The sequence below is a fragment of the Salmo trutta genome, chromosome 34 (assembly GCF_901001165.1).
Source record: "Salmo trutta chromosome 34, fSalTru1.1, whole genome shotgun sequence".
NCBI lineage: Eukaryota > Metazoa > Chordata > Actinopteri > Salmoniformes > Salmonidae > Salmo > Salmo trutta.
The window spans coordinates 18,257,384-18,280,908 of record NC_042990.1 but is presented as its reverse complement, the minus strand read 5'-3'; the positions used below and the strand labels follow the sequence as shown (position 1 = coordinate 18,280,908).

The following is a 23,525-nucleotide window of genomic DNA, read 5'->3' as shown; positions in this document are numbered from 1 at the left end:
TCATTGCCTGGGTTCAGATCCCCACAGCGCGAATCAATTGAGTGAGTAGCCTTTTTTTTCTCCCGGATCCTCAGTTGTGTTGCTCTCCTCATTTAACCATCTGTCTTATCGACGACTCAACACAGCACATTGTGAATCAAATGGAAATAACTTCGTGCGATGTCTTCTATTTCTGAGCTGTATTTCTGGATTCCACACAGCCAATTGATTATGTGCGAATGGGGGGGATGGTTCGTTGTTAAAAATAGCCTGCCACTTGAGGATGAGGCGCCGAGATGAACAGGTTGCTGCTCACTGAAACTTACTGGGAGCAAATGCGAAAAGATGCTTCACCCTCATCTAACCTCTCGTGGATCTGTTCACTTCTCTTTAAATCACGACCTGAAAATACCGCATCAAACATTTACAGATTCACAACGAAAATAATCGAACATTAATTTTCCATATGTGTTTCATTGAATTCGTTATAAAAACGTTGACTCTTGGATAAGAAGACAACAGAGGAATCTAGCAGCTGCTTGTTGATGGCACTACGCGCCGGGAGGACTTGGTTTGGGCAGGTTTTGCGCAGAGTTTCTAGGCTGCAGGGCTCGTGGTCCCGGCGATCGAGCAGTCTCCTGTGTCTCTCTGCGAACCCGGAGCAGGATCTGGGGACCTGTTACAGGGATCACACACCTAGCAGTCTCCACTACTGCTCCTCCGTCCAGCGCACCCACCGTCACCAACACGCGCCAGTCTGTCCCTCCTCTTCCAGCCGCTGCCAACGCTTTCCCGATTGCTGCGCAGCCTTCCCGGGGGATACGAGGGGACATGAGCCCCTCACTCGCCGGTTCCTGGTGGTCATGAAGCGGCAGAACGTGCGGACCTTGTCCCTGATCATCTGCACGTTCACGTACCTGCTGGTCGGGGCCGCGGTGTTCGATGCCCTGGAGTCAGATTTCGAGATGCGGGAGAAAGAACAGCTGGAGGCAGAGGAGAAGCGTCTCCAAGGGAAATATAACATTAGCGAGGACGACTACCGCAAACTGGAGACCATCATTATGGAGGCCGAGCCCCACAGGGCTGGGGTTCAGTGGAAATTTGCTGGATCTTTTTACTTTGCCATCACAGTCATCACCACCATAGGTGAGTCTGCAGTCTACACGCCATGGAGGTTTAATTGCGTAACAGCATTACGCACAACCACTGTGTCAAGATAATGTCAGTTATGCGGTGATATACAGTCTATAGCCTAATCACAGTCAGGGTCGTGGTTGTTGGGTGGTGAAAAGGCTCCATTTTAAATAGTTACATAACTTATAACCACTATATAGCACAATGAATTAAAGTCAACACAGCATTGTGCGGCGTTTCACTAAACTTAGTTCAGCAACATGTAGTCTATACCCACTACCCGGTATTAACCCTTAAAACCTGTTCATTATGCAACATAAATTGTTTTAGAAAAGTAGGTCAAATGTCGTTTTAGCTCTGGTATGTTAACAGGCGAGACAAAATGATGACGCAATAACAGTAAAATGCCACCTGTGCATGGCAATGTTTCTGCACATCATCTTTATAGAAAATAAAAACATATTTACTACCAGCAGTAGCATCAAAATAATGCGTCTGCCTAGATGAACGGACCATTCCCGTTATACAGTTCAGCAGCTAATCAATTGAATCAGAAAAGATAAGTAGCCTACACAAAACATCAGACCTATAGGTTACTGTATGCAATCATTCCCTCGAGTACCACATTGCACCATCAGCCTACCACGCAGCTGAGATAGGCTAGAACACATTTTTGGAAACCAAATAATGACAGGCCTACATGTATAATCATTTCAACTGCACTACTGTTGCTGCATCTGCATTACCCCTGTAGAGAACAGGTTTGAGTCCTTTACATTTCCGTCATGATTTAATGACAGATCATGCAAGTGGTAGGTTACAAAATGTTGTGATTGATTAAGCGTCAACACAAAAAACTGTGGAGGTTTTCAATACGTTTACATTCACACAAAAAAAATCGATATTAAACTGATTATGGCAGAAGGCGGAGTATGGCATTAGTAATGTTAACACCTTACTCTGCTTATTTTAATAATCGTGTAAGCATACACCGATAGCACACCTGGTTTTCTGATCAATCTTTCTACGCATGTGCAAGTGAATAGTTTTCACATACAAACTTTACATGTCCGAACTCAGAATCAAATAGTCTACACAAAAATCATGGTCACTGTGGTAGAACGTTTATTTTGATTGGCGATTTTCTGCATTTCCCATCAGCTTGATTTCAGATGTGTCCATGTAAACATTTTATTAGGGAAGTCGTTATTCTTGCAAAGCATGTAAACGTATTAAACGAACTATTATATTAACCAGACTATCCACAACAATCGCATTATTGTGTGAACGTAACTTTATCTGAAGTTCATTCTGTCAGTTGTTGCTGCAGCTTGAACATGAGCTGAGCTGCTGAAAGGACACATCCTCGAGCTCCTGCAGGCTGCGCTGCCTACAGCCACGTCACGAGGGAGGATCTGCAGCTGGCCATGCACGAACTGCCTGAATAAAACGCAGATAACCTTTTCTCAGCCAAATGATCAGGTCCTTCCTTTTCCTCCAACGAATTTTAGCCCGAATTTTTAGCCTGACTATATCCAATTTGATAGAAGATAACATATGTATATGCTCTAGGATATAGAGTAAGGCCTACAAGATTAGCACATAGCGAGCTGGCCTTTCTAATCGACCTGGAAGGATATTGACCTCATCCCGCCAGTAGAGGATGCCTGGTTATTCTTTAAAAGTGCTTTCCTCACCATCTTAAATAAGCATGCCCCATTTAAAAAATGTAGAACCAGGAACAGATATAGCCCTTGGTTCACTCCAGACCTGACTGTCCTTGACCAGCACAAAAACATCCTGTTTTTACTGCATTAGCATTGAATAGACCTGCGATATGCAACTTTTCAGGGAAATTAGGAACCAATATACACAGGCAGTTAGGAAAGCAAAGGCTAGCTTTTTCAAACAGAAATTTCCATCCTGTAGCACAAACTCCAAAAAGTTCTGGGACACTGTAAAGTCCATGGAGAATAAGAGCACCTCCTCCTCCCAGCTGCCCACTGCACTGAGGCTAGGAAACACTGTCACCACCGATAAATCCATGATAATTAAGAATTTCAATAAGCATTTTTCTACGGCTGGCCATGCTTTCCACCTGGCTACCCCTACCCCGGTCAACAGCCCTGCACCCCCCACAGGAACTTGCCCAAGTCTCCCCCATTTTTTCTTCACCCAAATACAGATAGCTGATGTTCTGAAAGAGCTGCAAAATCTGGACCCCACCCGGGCTAGACAATCTGAACCCTCTCTTTCTAAAATGATCAGCCGAAATTGTTGCAACCCCTATTACTAGCCTGTTCAACCTCTCTTTCGTATCGTCTGAGATCCCCAAAGATTGGAAAGCTGCCGCGGTCATCCCCCTCTTTAAAGGGGGAGACACTCTAGACCCAAACTGATACAGACCTATATCTATTCTACCCTGCCTTTCTAAGGTCTTTGAAAGCCAAGATAACAAACATATCACCGACCATTTCGAATCCCACCGTACCTTCTCCGCTATGCAATCTGGTTTCCGAGCTGGTCATGGGTGCACCACAGCCACGCTCAAGGTCCTAAACGATATCATAACTGCCATCGATAAGAGACAATACTGTGCAGCTGTATTCATCAACCTGGCCAAGGCTTTCGACTCTGTCAATCACCACATTCTTATCGGCAGACTCAACAGCCTTGGTTTCTCAAATGACTGCCTCGCCTGGTTCACCAACTACTTCTCAGATAGAGTTCAGTGTGTCAAATCGGAGGGCCTGTTGTCCGGACCTCTGGCAGTCTCTATGGGGGTGCCACAGGGTTCAATTCTCGGGCCAACTCTCTTCTCTGTATACATCAATGATGTCGCTCTTGCTGCTGGTGATTCTCTGATCCACCTCTATGCAGACGACACCATTCTGTATACTTCTGGCCCTTCGTTGGACACTGTGTTAACTAACCTCCAGACGAGCTTCAATGCCATACAACTCCCCTTCCGTGGCCTCCAACTGCTTTTAAACGCAAGTTAAACTAAATGCATGCTCTTCAACCGATTGCTGCCCATACCTGCCCGCCCGTCCAGCATCACTACTCTGGACGGTTCTGAGTTAGAATATGTGGACAACTACAAAAACCTAGGTGTCTGGTTACACTGTAAACTCTCCTTCCAGACTCACATTAAGCATCTCCAATCCAAAATTAAATCGAGAATCGGCTTCCTATTTCGCAACAAAGCATCCTTCACTCATGCTGCCAAACATATCCTCGTAAAACTGACTATCCTACCGATCCTTGACTTCGGCGATGTCATTTACAAAATAGCCTCCAACACTCTACTCAGCAAATTGGATGCAGTCTATCACAGTGCCATCCGTTTTGTCACTAAAGCCCCATATACTACCCACCACTGCGACCTGTATGCTCTCGTTGGCTGGCCCTCGCTTCATATTCGCCGCCAAACCCACTGGCTCCAGGTCATCTATAAGTTTTGATAGGTAAAGCCCCGCCTTATCTCAGCTCACTGGTCACCATAGCAACATCCACCCGTAGCACGCGCTCCAGCAGGTATATTTCAATGGTCACCCCCAAAGCCAATTACTCCTTTGGCCGCCTTTCCTTCCAGTTCTCTGCTGCAAATGACTGGAAAGAATTGCAAAAATCACTGAAGCTGGAGACTCATATCTCCCTCCCTATCTTTAAGCACCAGCTGTCAGAACAGCTCACAGATCACTGCACCTGTACATAGCACATCTGTAAATAGCCCATCCAACTACCTCATCCCCATACTGTTATTTATTTTATTTATTTTGCTCCTTTGCACCCCAGTATCTACTTGCACATTCATCTCCTGCACATCTATCACTCCAGTGTTTAATTTCCATAATGTAATTATTCGCCACTATGGCCTATTTATCGCTTCACCTCCCTTATCCTACCTAATTTGCACACACTGTATATATACTTTTTTCTATTGTATTTTTGACCCTATGTTTGTTTATTCCATGTGTAACTCTGTGTTGTTGTTTGTGACGCATGGCTTTGTTTTATCTTTGCCAGGTCGCAGTTGTAAATGAGAACTTGTTCTCAACTAGCCTACCTGGTTAAATAAAGGTGAAATAAAATAAATAAAACAAAACATATTCAGAGTAGTCTGGTGCCTTTCATGTACAGATTTGCATGGCCTATATTTACCTTAGGGCCTATAATGAACATGCTAGTTAATTGATTGAAGTGGTCTTGCCAACCTTAAAGTGAAAGGTTTAGCCTCCTTTGATCTTTGCCACAGTATGGACATCTCTTTAAGCAGCTCTCATCCACAAAACAATGGATGTTAAGGGGAATCAGCATTTCTATAAAACAAGACACAATCATAATGGTCTTTGTAGAGGGCCAAGAAAAGACAGGCAGTAGATTAGATAGCATTGTTTCTACACTGAGAGTAGGCCTACATTTTAGCCTAATTTCATCACTTTTATTTGTTTACATTTATTTAAAGCAGTAACTCCCCTCAATGTATTCTGATCATTTAATGATTCTAGGACCAAGAAAATATTTTCAAAATTGCTTCTGAAGTTTCATAATTGCCTTTTCGTTAATGGGAAAATATGGTAATTTTTTCAAATTCCTGAAAAGTTTCTGTTTTGGAGAGAAGAGGTTTTCATCAGACAGAAATCAAGATCAATAATTAATTTCGCCCAAACGATATTTGATGAAACTGTATCGAAGATCAGAGCAGGTGGGCATTAGGCCTACATTAGGGAAAGGGGGATACCTAGTCAGTTGCGCAACTGAATGCGTTCAACTGAAATGTGTCTTCTGCATTTAACCCGACCCCTCTGAAGCATAGAGGTGCATGGGGACACCATCTCCGTTATGGACACCATCTACGTATTATATTATTCAACACGGGCACTTAACGGTGCAAAGGAAACTAATGCACTAAGCACATCTTCAGATAAGCCTAGCAGAACTTATTAACTGGCTACTGTAGAGTGTAAATTCAGGTAGTGCCCTTCCATTGTATTTGTTAAGTTACAGCAGTTAAAGAACATTTAAATGAATGGGCTTTAGAGTTGTATCTACATGTAGAATGAGCTGGTTAGATCTATTTGAATGTGAAACGATCCCTTTAGAGTTTGGCCATATTTCCATTGTTGAATGTAAGCCACAGGAAATTGGTGGCACTTTAATTGGTGAGGACGGGCTCCTGGTAATGGCTGGAGTGGAATAGGTTGAATGTTATCTTATTTCCATGTGTTTGATGGCACTCAAGGACATTCAGAGACTTGTCCCGAAGTCACTCCTGCGTTGTTTTGGCTGTGTGCTTAGGGTCGCTGTCTTGTTGGACGGTGAATCTTCACCTCAGTCTGAGGTCCTGAGCTCTCTGGAGCAGGCTTTCATCAAGAATCTCTCTGTACTTTGCTCTGTTCATCTTTCCCTTGATCCTGACTAGTCTCCCAGTCCCTGCTGCTGAAAAACATCCCCACAGCATGATGCTGCCAGCACCGTGCTTCACCATAGGGATGGTGCCAGATTGCCTCCAGATGTGACACTTGGCATTTAGACCAAAGAGTTCAAAGAGTTACATCAGACCAGAGAATCTTGTTTCTCATGGTCTGAGTGCTTTAGGTGGCTTTTGGCAAACTCAAAGCGGGCTGTCAAGTGCCTTATTATAAAATAAATGTATTTTTCCCCCAATTTCGATCTTGTATCATCGCTGCAACTCCCCAACGGGGATTCAATTATTTTCTTTCCCTCATCGAGCTACACACAATACCGCAAAATGACAAAGCAAAAACAGGTTTATAGAAATTTTTGCAAATGTATTCAAAATAAAAAACTGAAATAATAAATTTACATAAGTATTCAGACCCTTTACTCAGTACTTTGTTGAAGCATCTTTTGCAGCGATTTCAGCCTTGAGTCGTCTTGGGTATGACGCTACAAGCTTGGCACACCTGTATTTGGAGAGTTTCTCCCATTCTTCTCTGCAGATCCTGCCAAGCTCTGTCAGGTTGGATGGGGAGCGTTGCTGCATAGCTATTTTCAGGTCTCTCCAGAGATGTTTGATCGAGTTCAGGTCTGGGCTCTGGCTGGGCCACTCAAGGACATTCAGAGACTTGTTCGAAGCCACTCCTGCGTTGTCTTGGCTGTGTGCTTAGGGTCGCTGTCCTGTTGGATGGGGAACCTTCACCTCAATCTGAGGTCCTGAGCTCTCTGGAGCAGGCTTTCATCAAGGATCTCTCTGTACTTTGCTTTGTTATTCTCAATCCTGACTAGTCTCCCAGTCCCTGCCGCTGAAAAACATCCCCACAGCATTATGCTGCCACCAGTATGCTTCACCGTAGGGATAGTGCCAGGTTTCCTCCAGATGTGACGCTTGGCATTCAGGCCAAAGAATTCAATCTTGGCTACATCACACTAGAAAATCTTGTTTCTCATGATCTGAGAGTGCTTTAGGTGCCTTTTGTCAAACTCCAAGCGTGCCGTGTGCCTTATTCATTTTCTCCCCAATTTCGATCTTGTCTCATTGCTGTAACTCCCCAACGGGCTCGGGAGAGGCGAAGGTGGAGTCATGTGTCCACCAAAACATGACCCACCTAACCATGCTCCTTAACACCCGCCAGCTTAACCTGGAAGCCAGCCGCACCAATGTGTCGGAGGAAACACCGTTCAACTGCCGCCCGGGGTCAGCCTGCAGGCGCCTGGCACGCCAGAAGGAGTTGCTAGGGCGCGATGAGCAAAGTAAAGCCCCGTCCACACCCTACCTTAAGCCGGACGACGCTGAGCAAATTGTGCACTGTCCTATTGGACTCCCGGCCATGGCCGGTTGTGGCACAGCCCAGGAATGAACCCTGGTCTGTAGTAATGCCTCTAGCACTGCGATGCTGTGCCTTAGTCCGCTGCGCCACTCGGGAGGCCCGTCATGTGCCTTTTACTGAGGAGTGGCTTCCGTCTGGACACTCTACCATAAAAGTCTGATTGGTGGAGTGGTGCATAGATGGTTGTCCTTCTGGAAGGTTCTCCCATCTCCACAGAGGAACTCTGGAGCTCTGTCGGAGTGACCAGTGGGTTCTTGGTCACCTCCCTGACCAAGGCCCTTCTAACCCGATTGCTTAGTTTGCGGCCAACTCTAGGAAGAGTCTTGGTGCTTCCAAACTTCTTCCATTGAAGAATGATGGAGGCCAATGTGTTCTTGGGGACCTTCAATGCTGCAGAGATGTTTTGCCTCAACACAATCCTGTCTTGGAGCTCAACGGACAATTCCTTGGACCTCATGGCTTTGATTTTGCTCTGACATGCATTGTCAACTGTGGGACCTTATATAGACAAGTGTGTGCCTTTCCAAATAATGTCCAATCAATTTAATTTACCCCAGGTGGACCCCAGTCAAGTTGTAGAAACATCTGAAGGATGATCAATAGAAACAGGATGCACGTGATCTCTATTTCGAGTCTCATAGCAAAGGATCTGAGTACTTATGTAAATAAGATATTTAAATTGAAAATGTTTAATTCATTTGTTAAAAATTCTAAAAACCTGTTTTTGCTTAATTGTTATGGGTTAATGTGTGTAGATTGATGGGTAAAAATGGTTTGATCAATTTTAGAATAAGGCTGTAACGTAACAAAATGCGCAAAAAGGAAGGGGTCTGAATTCTTTCCGAATGCATTGTAAATACACAATGAGCAACGATAACATGGCTATATACATGGGGTACCAGTACCGAGTCGATGTGCAGGGGTACGAGGTAATTGAGGTAGATACATATAGGTAGGGATAAAGTGACTCGGCAACAGGATTGATAATTAACTGTAGCAGCAGCATATGTGATGAGTCAAAAGAGTTAGTGCATAAAGGGTCAATGCAGATAGTTAAATAGTTAACCAATAGTTACATGCACTAACTATTTAGCAGTCTGATGGCTTGGGAGTAGAAGCTGTTCAGGGTGCTGTTTCATCCAGACTTGGTACATCGGTACTGCTTGCCTTGCGGTAGCAGAGAGAACAGTGTATGACATGGGATGTTGGAGATTTGTAAAATTTTAGGGCCTTCCTCTGACACTGCCTGGTATAGAGGTCCTGAATGGCAGGGAGCTCGGCCCTATTTATGTACTGGGCCGTACGCACAAACCTCTGTAGCACCTTGCGGTTGGATGCCCAGCAGTTGCCATACCGAGTGGTGATGCAGCCAGTCATGATGCTCTCAATGCAGCTGCCAAATCTTTTCAGCCTCCTGAGGGGGAAGAGGCGTTGTCGTGCCCTCTTCACGACTGCGTTGGTGTGTGTGGACCATGATAATTCCTTAGAACCTAGAACCTAAATGTCAGTGTTTAAAACTTAACCGTTAGCTAGTTAGATTTGCCAGTAAGCATTCTCATCTTAAACACAGACGTTTAGAATGCAAGATTAAACATGATAGTCAGCTTTTTCCAGTCAGTTTCCAACCAGGAGAACACCTATATCTCATAAGTGTTCAGATTTTAAACACTAGTGTTTACTTTCCCATTGTAGAATACATTTAGTCATTCGAAATTGATGTGACTTTCCCCGCCTTTAATTCAGATGAGTGTTCGAAATGTCTGTCACCTTACCTACCTTTCAGCACAACAGAACAGGACATTTGATTAAAGAAATCTTGGTGTTGTTGTTACTCGGCTATGTTGACTTAATTTCCGTTAACTCTCTCAGAGTGAAAATATATGGGAAGGGCCTCATCATATTTATAAAGTGTATAAATGTAAGTCCGTTATCATTTCTACACAGTTTCCATTTTAGTAATTTAAAGTATATTGATATATATACTGCTCAAAAAAATAAAGGGAACACTTAAACAACACAATGTAACTCCAAGTCAATCACACTTCTGTGAAATCAAACTGTCCACTTAGGAAGCAACACTGATTGACAATAAATTTCACATGCTGTTGTGCAAATGGAATAGACAACAGGTGGAAATTTTAGGCAATAAGCAAGACACCCCCAATAAAGGAGTGGTTGTGCAGGTGGAGACCACAGACCACTTCTCAGTTCCTATGCTTCCAAGCTGATGTTTTGGTCACTTTTGAATGCTGGCGGTGCTTTCACTCTAGTGGTAGCATGAGACGGAGTCTACAACCCACACAAGTGGCTCAGGTAGTGCAGCTCATCCAGGATGGCACATCAATGTGAGCTGTGGCAAGAAGGTTTGCTGTGTCTGTCAGCGTAGTGTCCAGAGCATGGAGGCGCTACCAGGAGACAGGCTAGTACATCAGGAGACGTGGAGGAGGCCGTAGGAGGGCAACAAACCAGCAGCAGGACCGCTACCTCCGCCTTTGTGCAAGGAGGAGCAGGAGGAGCACTGCCAGAGCCCTGCAAAATGACCTCCAGCAGGCCACAAATGTGCATGTGTCTGCTCAAACTGTCAGAAACAGACTCCATGAGGGTGGTATGAGGGCCCGACGTCCACAGGTGGGGGTTGTGCTTACAGCCCAACACTGTGCAGGACATTTGGCATTTGCCAGAGAACACCAAGATTGGCAAATTCGCCACTGGCGCCCTGTGCTCTTCACAGATGAAAGCAGGTTCACACTGAGCACGTGACAGATGTGACAGAGTCTGGAGACGCCATGGAGAACGTTCTGCTGCCTGCAACATCCTCCAGCATGACCGGTTTGGCGGTGGGTCAGTCATGGTGTGGGTGGCATTTCTTTGGGGGGCCGCACAGCCCTCCATGTGCTCGCCAGAGGTAGCCTGACTGCCATTAGGTACCGAGATGAGATCCTCAGACCCCTTGTGAGACCATATGCTGGTGCGGTTGGCCCTGGGTTCCTCCTAATGCAAGACAATGCTAGACCTCATGTGGCTGGAGTGTGTCAGCAGTTCCTACAAGAGGAAGGCATTCCCCAGACCTGAATCCAATTGAGCACATCTGGGACATCATGTCTCGCTCCATCCACCAACGCCACGTTGCACCACAGACTGTCCAGGAGTTGGCGGATGCTTTAGTCCAGGTCTGGGAGGAGATCCCTCAGGAGACCATCCGCCACCTCATCAGGAGCATGCCCAGGCGTTGTAGGGAGGTCATACAGGCACGTGGAGGCCACACACACTACTGAGCCTCATTTTGACTTGTTTTAAGGACATTACATCAAAGTTGGATCAGCCTGTAGTGTGGTTTTCCACTTTAATTTTGAGTGTGACTCCAAATCCAGACCTCCATGGGTTGATAAATTGGATTTCCATTGATTATTTTTGTGTGATTTTGTTGTCAGCACATTCAACTATGTAAAGAAAAAAGTATTTAATAAGATTATTTATTTCATTCAGATCTAGGATGTGTTGTTTAAGTGTTCCCTTTATTTTTTTGAGCAGTGTATATATTTTACTCGAACCAGCCGTGGGCGTGATTGGACCCCATCATGGGCTGGATCCGACCCGGGGGCCATACCTGTCAGGGCAATGAGATTGAGACCGTAACCTCATATAAATATCTTGGAATTTTAATTGATGACGGCCTCTCTTTTACAGTTTTTAACAATCACTTCGGCACTAATTTCAGAACCTTGTGGTCATTTTTCAAAACTCTAGACACAAAACTCAAAACTGTAACACTTGTAACACAGGCTGTCCAATGTTCAAAACATTGCATTGTGCATTCATATCTTTAAAGAAACCTTTCACTTTTGGTTCAAATAACTCATTTATCATGAAATACCATAGGAACATTCATTTAGATCACCCACACACAAGATACCGATAGTTTCACTGTGTAGTTGTTCGTACAATCATTAAATATTGTAGTACAAAATATGTGACACATTTCATTATGCTACTACACGTAAATACATCACTGTAAAAGGACTAGTAGAGAGAATATTACAGCCACGGTGGAATCATTGACCAAAATATGACATTTATTGATGAAATACAATAAAATCACAACATAGGTTTCTTTGAATCAAAGCAAAAATAATTAGCTACAAAAAAAGAAAAAAACTACAGTAAAACGTCAACTGCAGTGTTCCTCACCTGGCTTACTGTAAAAAGCTAAACAAAGGATTGATTACTGTACTTCTATATTTCCCTCAACCCTGTCTTGTGGATTTGGCCATAGGTTCTCATCCACATCCACATGTTTTCATTAGCCAAACATCTTGGGAAGAATCTTCGGGCATGGTGAATCCAGGCCTGACACTGGTTTGCCGTGATGTCATTGCATGCGTCATCCATGGCCTGGAGAAGGGCGGCTTGTTCATGAGTGCACCTATCATATACCTTCCACCTTCATGTGGAGAAAAATTCCTCAATCAGGTTAAGGAAAGGAGAGTATGGGGCTAAGTACAGGGTGGTAAATTGTGGATGGGCCTGAAACCATGCTTGCACCATTTGAGCATGGTGGAACCTGACATTATCCCACACAATGACATAGGTCATGCCATCAGCTCTACAGACCTGATTAAGCTCATCAAGGAAGGTTACATTCGAACAGCGAATCATGTGGCTGCCTGCAACTCAATATATAGAGTATATAGAGTAGAGAGCTTTAGATGTTGTTCGACCAAATATTAGAACAGGCAAGATGAGTAATCTAAGCAACTTTGACCGTGGTATGATTGTTGATGCCACACATGGTGATTCCAGCATCTCAGAAACAGCTGCCTTCCTGGGATTTTTACGCACTACAGTCTCCAGAGTTTACAGAGAATGGTGCGATAAACAAAACACACTCAGTGAGCGGCATTTCTGTGGGCAAAAACACCTTGTTAATGAGAGAGGTCAGAGGAGAATGTCCAGACTCATTCAAGCTAACAGAAAGGCCACAAATGCTCAAACAACAGCTGTTTAAAACAGTGGTGTGCAGAATGGCATTTCTTAACATACAACACAATGAATAATTCAAGCTGTTGTGGAGGCAAAAGGGGGTCCTACCCAGTACTAGATAGGTGTACCTAATAAAGTGGCCGGTGAGTGTACAGTAATGTCAAATCTGAAAACATGGTCTGGAAAAGTGGTACATAGGACCATAGAAACAGGGTCTGATAAAGAATGATGATGAAATATTACATCCATAGATAATGTAGTCCAATTGGTTCATGTTCCACGGTAATTGGTGTCAATGGATCTCGTTATCCTGAAACTTTCATGATCTAAACATGGAATATTGTTAGTCAGTTTCCATAAAACTATGCATTAAGAGTAATGCAACAGTCATTTATAATTTTGGGCAGTTGTATCAATTGATAGTTCATTGTAATGAAATGAATAGACAGTCATCTCAGATGTAGTGTGTGAATTGCATTTTGAAATGGTTATACTTTGATGTTAAGTTGTGTAATTTTTAACAGATGATTTTAGTTTAATGAACAAATTATCTTAGCTTTATGTGTATTGTGTCCAAGCAATTGGATAAAGTGTTAGTTTAGAAACATTTGCATTTTGATCATCGGTTGTGAGTTCTGTGTCTAGAGTTTTGAAAAATGACATCAAGGTTCTGAAATTAGTGCCAAAGTGATTGTTAAAAACTGTAAATTGCATTTTCAACAGCTTACAAAAAAATTTAAGCTGAAATTGGGATTTTATTTTAGGAATAAGGCCTGTTTTTCTTTTGAAGCCAGAAGGAGTCTAGTAGAGAGAATATTACAGCCATGGTGGAATCATTGAACAAAATATGAAATTTATTGATGAAATACAATAAAATCAGCTACATTTTTGCCTTTACTAGACTATGGGGATATTTTATATATGAATGCTTCCACTCAGTGTTTGAGATCAATTTACACCCTTTACCATGGCACTTTGAGATTTATTTTAAACTGCAAAACCCTTATGCACCACTGCACTTTGTATACCAGGGTTGGCTGACCTTCTCTAGTCACTCGTAGGCTCAGTCACTGGTATACTTTTATTTACAAAGCCATTTTGGGTTTACTACCTTTTTATTTGGGCATTTTTATTGTTCAGAAATGTGGTGGGTACTCTCTTCGTTCGCTGGACTTTATCCTGCTAACTGTTCCAAATGTCCGAACTGAATTTGGTAAAAGGGCTTTTATGTACTCTGCGCCATCGTCTTGGAACGCTTTACAAAATACTTTTAAACTGGAAGAACTTCTCCCGATTGGTATTTTTAAATCACTGATGAATGATCTTGAGACTGATTCCCTGACCTGTCAATGTTTTTAACTTGCTGTTTTTGATTTTGTTATAGTCTTGTAAATTCTATGGTTTTTACTAGATTACTTGTAGTTGTTCATGTTGTTTGTCTGTAATTTTTGTAATGACTTGGTGCTGCCTATCTTGGCCAGGACGCTCTTGAAAAAGAGATTTTAAATCTCAATGAGTTAAATAAAGGTTAAATATATATATTTTTGAAATACGCTTCTAACCCCTGCCCTAGGTGCAGACTGAGACATCCCATTGGGAAGTGAATGATAAGACGAGCACTGTGCCTCTCATGATAACAGAGGTCAACAGTATGAACACAATTTCCTTTTCTTTAAACAAATGGAATATGATAAAGGACCAGGGCCACTACAGGGAGAATATAACCTATACATATAGTATTGTACACAGTGTTTTATAAGTGGGTCAGCCCATGTCTATGCATGGCTGTAGAGTATATTGATGGCTTGCCTTATAATGAGTTTACCTGACCTGGCTCATACTCAGTCCATGGCTCATACGTTTCTGGTTTCAACAGATGGAGAAGGGGTTAGGAGCTAGTTATGTTTGAATAATACGAACATGTTTAAAATATTATCCAATTAATCAAAATCTTGCTCTAGCCTATCAACATGAGCTGGATAGTTATGGGAATGATATTGTAGTTATTACATTCTAATTACACGTTCCATATACAGATGAATAAAGAGTTTATATGGATACGGGCCACAGCGTTGCAGTTTTGACAAACTATTTGTTTTTCCATCAAAACATTCGCAGGAGGATGAGTCACTTGACACTAACTGCTTGCCATGTGAGGGGTTAAACAAAAATACTAAACACAAATGGTACACGTTATGTACACAATGCTGATAATGCTGTATCCATAGGCTGATAATATTGGCTGTAGTTGTTAGTGCTAGCTGGATAGACAGACATCAGAAGGGCAGAATGAACCTTGGGAACCTCTCAGGGTGTGTGTGTGCGTGCGTGCGTGCGTGCGTGCGTGTGTGCGCACTGTAAGAAAAAATTGTTTCAACTAAATATTATTAAGTACCTGATTCCACAGCCTTTTTTTTGTTTACTCAAGTTTTTGGTCAAAGTGTTACCTGAATTTAACATTTTTAGTCGGCCCAAACTTAGCTCCAACATGAGGAAACGTAGACAAAAATGAAGTCAACTTCAGAATAATTGTTTGCTCAATATGTATCATATGTTCATTCAAATAGAAATGATTATTTTGGCGTTTTACCAAGGCGGCAGCTGTGGAGCTAGTTTCAAACACAGTGCTATTAACATACAACGTATTCAACATACATGACTACATTGTGCATGTTCATGTTTATTTCTACATTAGTATTCAACGTGCCGTCTCCTGGGATTTGAACTCACAACCTCTTGGTTCACAGCATTTCAATCTTCCTGCTACACAACTATGTCTGTGTCAGTAACTGATTTCAATGGTATTGCTACACTTTGCACTTCAAAGTAAACCTCTGCTATGTTAAAAGTACACTCAAGAAAACATATTTTATTTATCATAGTGATTAAGGAGTAAAATTAAACAAAGAAATATGCCCCACCAACATTAGACAACTATACAGAAAAAACTCAAATTGATTAAATAAGTACAGCAAATCAATGATGAGAGAATAGTCAGATGAACTGACACAGACATGGTGGTGTAGCAGGAAGTTAAGAATGTCATGAACCAAGAGATTGTGAGTTCAAATCCCAGATGAGGACATGTTGAATAATAATTACTGTATAACTAAACATGCACAATGTGTGTCAAATATGTAAGTTGAAAACATTGTATGCCACAATCTGTTTGTGTAACTAGATACTGCACACAGCCTTTTTTTTAGTTAAGATACCAAAAAAGAGAAAATACATTATTTTAAGTGGACAGAATTGTTTCCTATGTTTTCTCAAGTTGGAACCAACTAAAAATATTAAGTTCAGGTAACACTTTGACCGTAAAGTTGAGTAAACAAAAAAAAGGCTGTGGAACCAGTTACTTAATTATAATGTGTTGAAGCAACTAGATTTGTGGGTGTTTTTGTACACTGTGTGTGTGTGTGTGTGTGCGTGCATGTATGCGTGCACAGCATATGTGAACAAAGAAAGTCGATATCCACAAGTCTGGACACAGAACTGTCATAATGATTTTGAGAAGTCATTCAAGAGAGAACAACTACAGACTCCAGTAAACATTTTGGCTGTGCTTGTTGTGTGTAAAAATAAACCAAAACTGTAGAATTATTTCCTGAATTTGACTATAGTTGATTTTCAGATAAAATCCTCATCGTCATCATCATCATCACCATGGGCACCAACACTGCCAACTGCTTGTAATCTATAAGTAGCGTGTGATCGTCCTGATTTAGGAGGGGAGATGAGCACATGCGCGAACAGCTGTAGCGACGTGGTTGTTGCCGTGGAGACACTGCATAACATGTCGTCGTGGTAATTCTGTTCTGTTTGCAGTTCTAACTCACGTTTCCACTGTGTCCAGATTGGCCCGGGGGTTGGTTCCTCTCATTTCTCTGACTAATTGCTTGGAAAGTGAAGCCGTTTCTTGACTCTGTGCAGCAGCGTGTAAAGAAAGACAAAGGGGGCTTTGGTAATGGATGAGGTTCAGATGGCGAATCACACTCACGTAATTATACTGAACAAAAATATAAATGCAACATGAAAACAATTTTGAAGATTTTACTGAGTTACATTTCGTGTAAGGAAGTCAGTCAATTTAAATAAATTCAGTAGGCCCCAATCTATTGATTTCACGTGACTGGGAATAGAGATATGCATCTGTTGGCCACAGATACTGTACATAAAAAAAGTTAGTGGCGTTGATCAGAAAACCAGTCAGTATCTGGTGTGACCACCATTTGCTTCATGCAGCATGACACATCTCCTTCACAGAGAGTTGATCAGGCTGTTGATTGTGACCTGTGGAATGTTGTCCCACTTCTTTTCAATGGCTGTGAGAAGTTGCTGGATATTGGTGGGAACTGGAACACACTGTCGTACACATCGATCCAGAGCATCCTAAACATGCTCAATGGGGTACATGTCTGGTGAGTATGCAGGCAATGGAAGAACTGGGACATTTTCAGCTTCCAGGAATTGTGTACAGATCCTTGCAACATGGGGCTGTGCATTATCATGCTGAAACATGAGGTGACGGCGGCGGATGAACGGCACCACAATGGATCTCAGGATCTCATCACATTCAAATTGCCATTGATAAAATGCAATTGTGTTCGTTGTCCGTAGCTTATGCCTGCCCATACCATAACCCCACCGCCACCATGGGGCACTCTGTTCACAACATTGACATCAGCAAACCGCTCGCCCACACAACACCATACAAGTGGTTTGCGGTTGTGAGGCTGGCTGTACGGGCTGTCACATTTTCTAAAACGACATTGGAGGTCACTTATGGTAGAGTATTGAACATTCAATTATCTGGCAACAGCTCTGGTAGACATTCCTGAGACATCTGTGACTTTGCATTGTGTGACAAAACTTCACCTTTTAGAGTGGCCTTTTATTGTCCCCAGCACAAAGTGCACCTGTGGAATGATCATGCTGTTTATCAGCTTCTTGATATGCCACACATCTCAGGTAGATGGATTTCTGGGATCTTTTATTTGAGCTCATGAAACATGGGACCAACACTTTACATGTTTTGTTTATGTTTTTGTTCAGTGTAGTTTACCTGAGACCTAAGGCCTTGCCTTAGCTACACAAAAATAAGCTTTAGTTCTACAGGCTAACACAGTCTTGTGGTGTGCAAGAGATGCGGATTTGAAAAATCCCATGTCTTGCAGAAACTCAATGTTGGGGTCTGACTCGCTGAATGTTATGGACAGAGACAGAGACAGTACAGTGATGGATCAAGCACAGAGGCTGCGATGTAACATGTTCTTACAGGCTTCGTCCCAAATGACACTCTATTCTCTAGTTACTGCACTACTTCCACCAGGGCCAATATGGATCCCGTGGTGGGAAAACAGTTGTAGAGCTCTTCTCTTTAGTGATTTCTGTCCTTTGATTAAATCATGCATTTGAATTGGTTTCATGAGTAATGGGGTAACTGGTGAAACATGACAGACACAGACCATTAGTCACAAAGCACTCTCTTCTTCGAAAAGGCATAGCACAAAATGTATTAGTGTAACAGATATTTTACATTTAATTCACTGAAATACATAGCCACAAAATGGCGCTGCTAAATCAAATTTCAGAAAGCTGTTTCTATCTTACTGGAATACAGCTAAATGTGAAACCGGTGTATATAGATTGACATCTTTTAAGCTCTGATGACGGGGTGAGATGAAAAAACTCCCTTTGCCTTGTGTGTGCTTGTGTGTGTGTGCTTGTGTGTGTGTGCTTGTGTGTGTGTGCTTGTGTGTGTGTGCTTGTGTGTGTGTGCTTGTGTGTGTGTGCGCTTGTGTGTGTGCGCTTGTGTGTGTGCGCTTGTGTGTGTGCGCTTGTGTGTGTGCGCTTGTGTGTGTGTGCTTGTGTGTGCGAGTGTGCGAGTGTAGGACAGGTGCACTGATATTCTTATTGCTCTCAGAACAATAGCTTTTATGGGAGCCAGGAATAAGCTCTCGAAGCGCTGTGCTGCTTTTGTGTGTCACGACTAGTTAGATTCTCCAATACAAACACTGCCCACGCCTTTCTACCATAACAACAACTACTGGACCTATTGAAGTCTGAGCACCAATCATGTTCTGTGTACAGTCGCTGCAAAAGACAGGGGTTAAGCACTGTCAATGAGGTGCAGTTCAGCACAGCCTGATTCACTGTCACTCAACTACACTCTTAGAAAAAAGGGTTCCAAAAGGGTTCTACCTGGAACCAAAAAGGGTTCTCCAATGGGGACAGCCGAAGAAACCTTTAAGGTTCTAGATAGCACCTTTTTTTCTAAGAGTGTGGCTATGTGGAGTAGACCTCAGTATTGTAAAAAAGTCCTCTTATAAAAAGCCCTTCTCTCTATGTCACCTAACACAGTATATACATTCACATCTCATTCGCGGAATGTGGTGACAGTAGTAGCTGTGGGTGAGTTTCCAATCAAGAGGGTATATGAATAATTTAAAGTTGCGTTTGGTGTGTCTGTCTGTGTGTGTGTGTGTGTGTGTGTGTGTGTGTGTGTGTGCGTGTGTGCGTATGTGCGTGTGTGTGTGTGTGTGTGTGTGTGTGTATATATGTATTTGTGTGTGTGTAGGGAGGTATGTGTGAAGGCATCATGCAGAGTGTAAATGTTTACAGATTCCTTAATAAGACCAGTAGGACTCCCAGCTCTAAGCCTCATCCCTGTCAGGCGTCATATCAAATAGCTTGTCATGTGTTTACCCTGGCCATATGTCTCTACATGCAATATGCTAGTCATTTATACAGCAGAGAGGTGATGTATCATAGGTATGACTGATGGAGCGACACCACACCAGCTGATTCTCTGACTGCGTCTGAAATGGTTCCCTATTCCTAACATTATATTGTGTAACACAACCTATTCCTAACATTATATTGTGTAACACAACCTATTCCTAACATTATATTGTATAAAACAACCTATTCCTAACATTATATTGTGTAACACAACCTATTCCTAACATTATATTGTGTAACACAACCTATTCCTAACATTATATTGTGTAACACAACCTATTCCTAACATTATATTGTGTAATACAACCTATTCCTAACATTATATTGTGTAACACAACCTATTCCTAACATTATATTGTGTAACACAACCTATTCCTAACATTATATTGTGTAACACAACCTATTCCTAACATTATATTGTGTAACACAACCTATTCCTAACATTATATTGTGTAACACAACCTATTCCTAACATTATATTGTGTAACACAACCTATTCCTAACATTATATTGTGTAACACAACCTATTCCTAACATTATATTGTGTAAAACACCCTATTCCTAACATTATATTGTGTAACACAACCTATTCCTAACATTATATTGTGTAACACAACCTATTCCTAACATTATATTGTGTAAAACACCCTATTCCTAACATTATATTGTGTAACACAACCTATTCCTAACATTATATTGTGTAACACAACCTATTCCTAACATTATATTGTGTAAAACACCCTATTCCCTTTGGGCCTCGGTTGAAAGTATAATGAGGAGCAGGGTGCCATTTCCGCCTCTGTATCTCATCTGTCTGCCAGCGTGATGACATCATCTAGTGTGGAGAATGATGACAGTGGACACACTGACTTTTCTGTCTGCTGCCAGCGTGATCGACAGCTCTCGGTAGCCAAAGGCACTTCCCAGCTGCACTCTGTCCCTCCTCCCTTCTTAGCTGTCATCTCCTACAGCTACATGAGCAAGACCATAACATTGACAGGGATTGTTGGGGGTGTGTGTGTGTGTGTGTGTACTGTGTGTGTGCGTACGTGGAAGGGCGTGTGTGTCTCAGTGGCTGTCATCTCCAACCACTGTTGACGAGGCTTGTTTGGTGAAGACTTCTGTCAATGGGGTAGTGTGGTCTTGACAGTGATTGTTGTTTGGTGGTGTTCTGTGTGTGATGTGTGTGTATGTGTATGTGTGTGTGTGTGGTTCTGCCCATGAGGTTGTGGTCTTGATAGTGATTTTTTGGTGGGGCGAGATCTGTGTGTGGTCTGGATGGCGATTGTTTGGTGAGTTTCTTTAGACGTTATTGATTACTTTAGGGACTAGAGACTCCTGGACCCAGAGACTCCTGGACCCGTATCCACAAAGCATCTCAGAAAAGGTGCTAGGAATCCTGTTAAAACCTGTTTAGACAAATAAACTCCCAGCTCAGAGTATGTTTTAGGATGGTATGACACTGCCCAGACAAAGTCTGAGCCACGAGTAAAATCAACTCATAACAGTTTCTCAGCTGGTAATCAGTACAGTTTGAGGTACCACAAAGGGAAAATAGTAATGCTCTTTGACATTGTTGTAAATGATTGGGAATAACCAATCGCGGTAAGGCATCACCAGCTGTGCACGTTTCAGACAACCACGGTGAAAGGGACTGTCAAATGTTGCAATGGTAAAGCGTTTGATAGGATTCGACTGACACGATCACTTTGCCTACTCTTAAGTCTTTGCTTCCCTGTGGCTCAGTTGGTAGAGCATGGTGTTTGCAACGCCAGGGTTGTGGGTTCGATTCCCATGGGGAGCCAGTACGGAGGGAAAAAAAAAAAAAATGTATGAAATGAAATGTATGCATTCACTACTGTAAGTCGCTCTGGATAAGAGCATCTGCTAAAATGTAAAATGTCTAATATGTTGCTGTGCATAACATATATCATGTATTTGTATTCGTTTTTTATTCCAAAAGCGGCATTTCTTAAAATATTACCGTTAAATCAGCAAAATCAACACTACCATTAAACAACTCTAAATGTCTTTGTCACAGTTGGCATCAAATCAGTTGCCGATAATGTTGCATGACATGTTTGAAAGGTCAATAATTTTCACCGAACACAATCAAAGTTCACATAGGCCCTAGATGCCTTTACTTTAGGCATATTTTTTAACGTGTTATTGCGCTCCGAAGGGATTAGTTGAAACCAAGTGACGTAGGTTAATTAAATAATCAAAAGAAAAATGTGATAATTTATTAGCTTATGTGGTTATAAGTAGGTAGGCATATCATGTGAAATAGGGCTCATGTGAAATCATTTTCAAAAGTATGTTGGTTATTTATTTATGGGTTGATCATGTAGAAATATCAAAACATTCTTTCAACAACTCCGAAGCAATTGCCCGTAGAACAGGAATCACTGACTACATTTTCTATAATCAAGACATCTGCTGGTAACTCAACTCATGAGGTGTCCTAAATATCTGTCGACTAGGTGGGACTCCTATGACTAAAAAGGCTTCATGCATAGCTTTGATTTTTACCCATAAGATTTGGAGTTTAAATGTCTCTATTCTCAGCACTTACCACCAATTTTCTACTCTGAGACACTTTGTGGATAAGGCCCCTGGTCTTAAGAGCCTTCAGTCTAATGTTCACACGGTGAGGATGTTCTTGGAACTTGCAGTGTGCTACACAGCATGTTGCACGTTTCATCAAACTCATGTTTCATGTTCTATTCGTTCAAGTATCACCCCCATTTTCAAAGAGCAGCTTGCATCGAACATCTATTACCAAAGGAGAGCTCCTCCTCTGTTTCACGCTTTGTGCTGAGTTTACAGCAGATATAGTTCGCTATCTCACTGTCTGTGAAATGGAGATTGTGAAGAAAGTGTAGCAAAATGGCTACTGCTTGTGCAGATGTTTTCTCCTGAAATCAAGATGTATGTAGAGTACCTGTATGGGGAGTTACTTGTACTTTTTACATGTAATATTGCAGGATTCCTCTCCATCCAATTAACCCCTGTTGTCTTGGGTTCCCTATGGTTAGAGACAGTGATTAAACACTTGAACTCTGCAGGTGTTGGGGAAAACAAGTGTACCTTTTAACTTGTGTTAGGGCACTTCTGTTCCCTTATCTCCTGGCAGAAATACTCAATCCAAATGAAAGTGTCTGGACCAGTACTGAGATATATGAACAACAAGTAGGAACAACATCAGCAAGTGGCCATTTTGAGAGTTTTTTTAATTTAATGAATTAACCTTATTCCCTAACAATTTTTGAAACCATGTTCAAAAATGAACATATCAAATGCCATTAAATACATAGACTTGTTCTTATCCAGCTGTACTCATAAAAAATACATTAAAATATGCAGGAATCCTTAAACACCGGTGCATCCTGGTGGTAAAGGGGTACCAATATTAATAATGCATAAAAATGAAGCAGTTATATTTTAAATATTGATTTATGCACTTTAAATATTGCATATTGCCTTAAAACGTATACGGTTTGATATACAGTGCCTTGCAAAAGTATTCAGAATTTCTTCACATTTTCTGGTTACAAAATAGGATACAAATATTTTGTCAACAATCTACACAAAATAATCTGTCAAAGTGGAAAACAAATATATAATAATATTAATAAAAATGTAATAACTAAAATATAGTCACTGCATAAGTATTCAACTCTCTGTGTCAATACATGTTAGAATCGCCTTTGCCATCAATTACTGCTGTGAGTCTTCTTGGGTGAGTCTATAAGAGATTTGTACACCTGGCATGTGCGATATTTGCCCATTATTCCGTACAAAATTCTTCAAGCTCTGTCAAGATGTTGGGGATCATGGCTAGACAGCAATGTTCAAGTCTTGCCCTAGTTTTTCAAGCACTGCGACTGTAAA

The 23,525-nt window shown here is 41.9% G+C and overlaps 1 protein-coding gene across 1 annotated transcript in view; it reads left to right on the top strand.

Moving 5' to 3' along the window:
• Nucleotides 1-54: 54 nt before the first annotated feature.
• Nucleotides 55-23,525, top strand: part of LOC115173729 (potassium channel subfamily K member 9-like) — a 41,109-nt gene continuing 17,638 nt past the window's right edge. Inside the window, exon 1 of the mRNA XM_029732079.1 lies at nucleotides 55-1,125. Within this exon, the coding sequence (XP_029587939.1) occupies nucleotides 525-1,125 (601 nt within the window). The 5' untranslated portion in view covers nucleotides 55-524. The remainder of the gene's footprint in view (nucleotides 1,126-23,525) is intronic.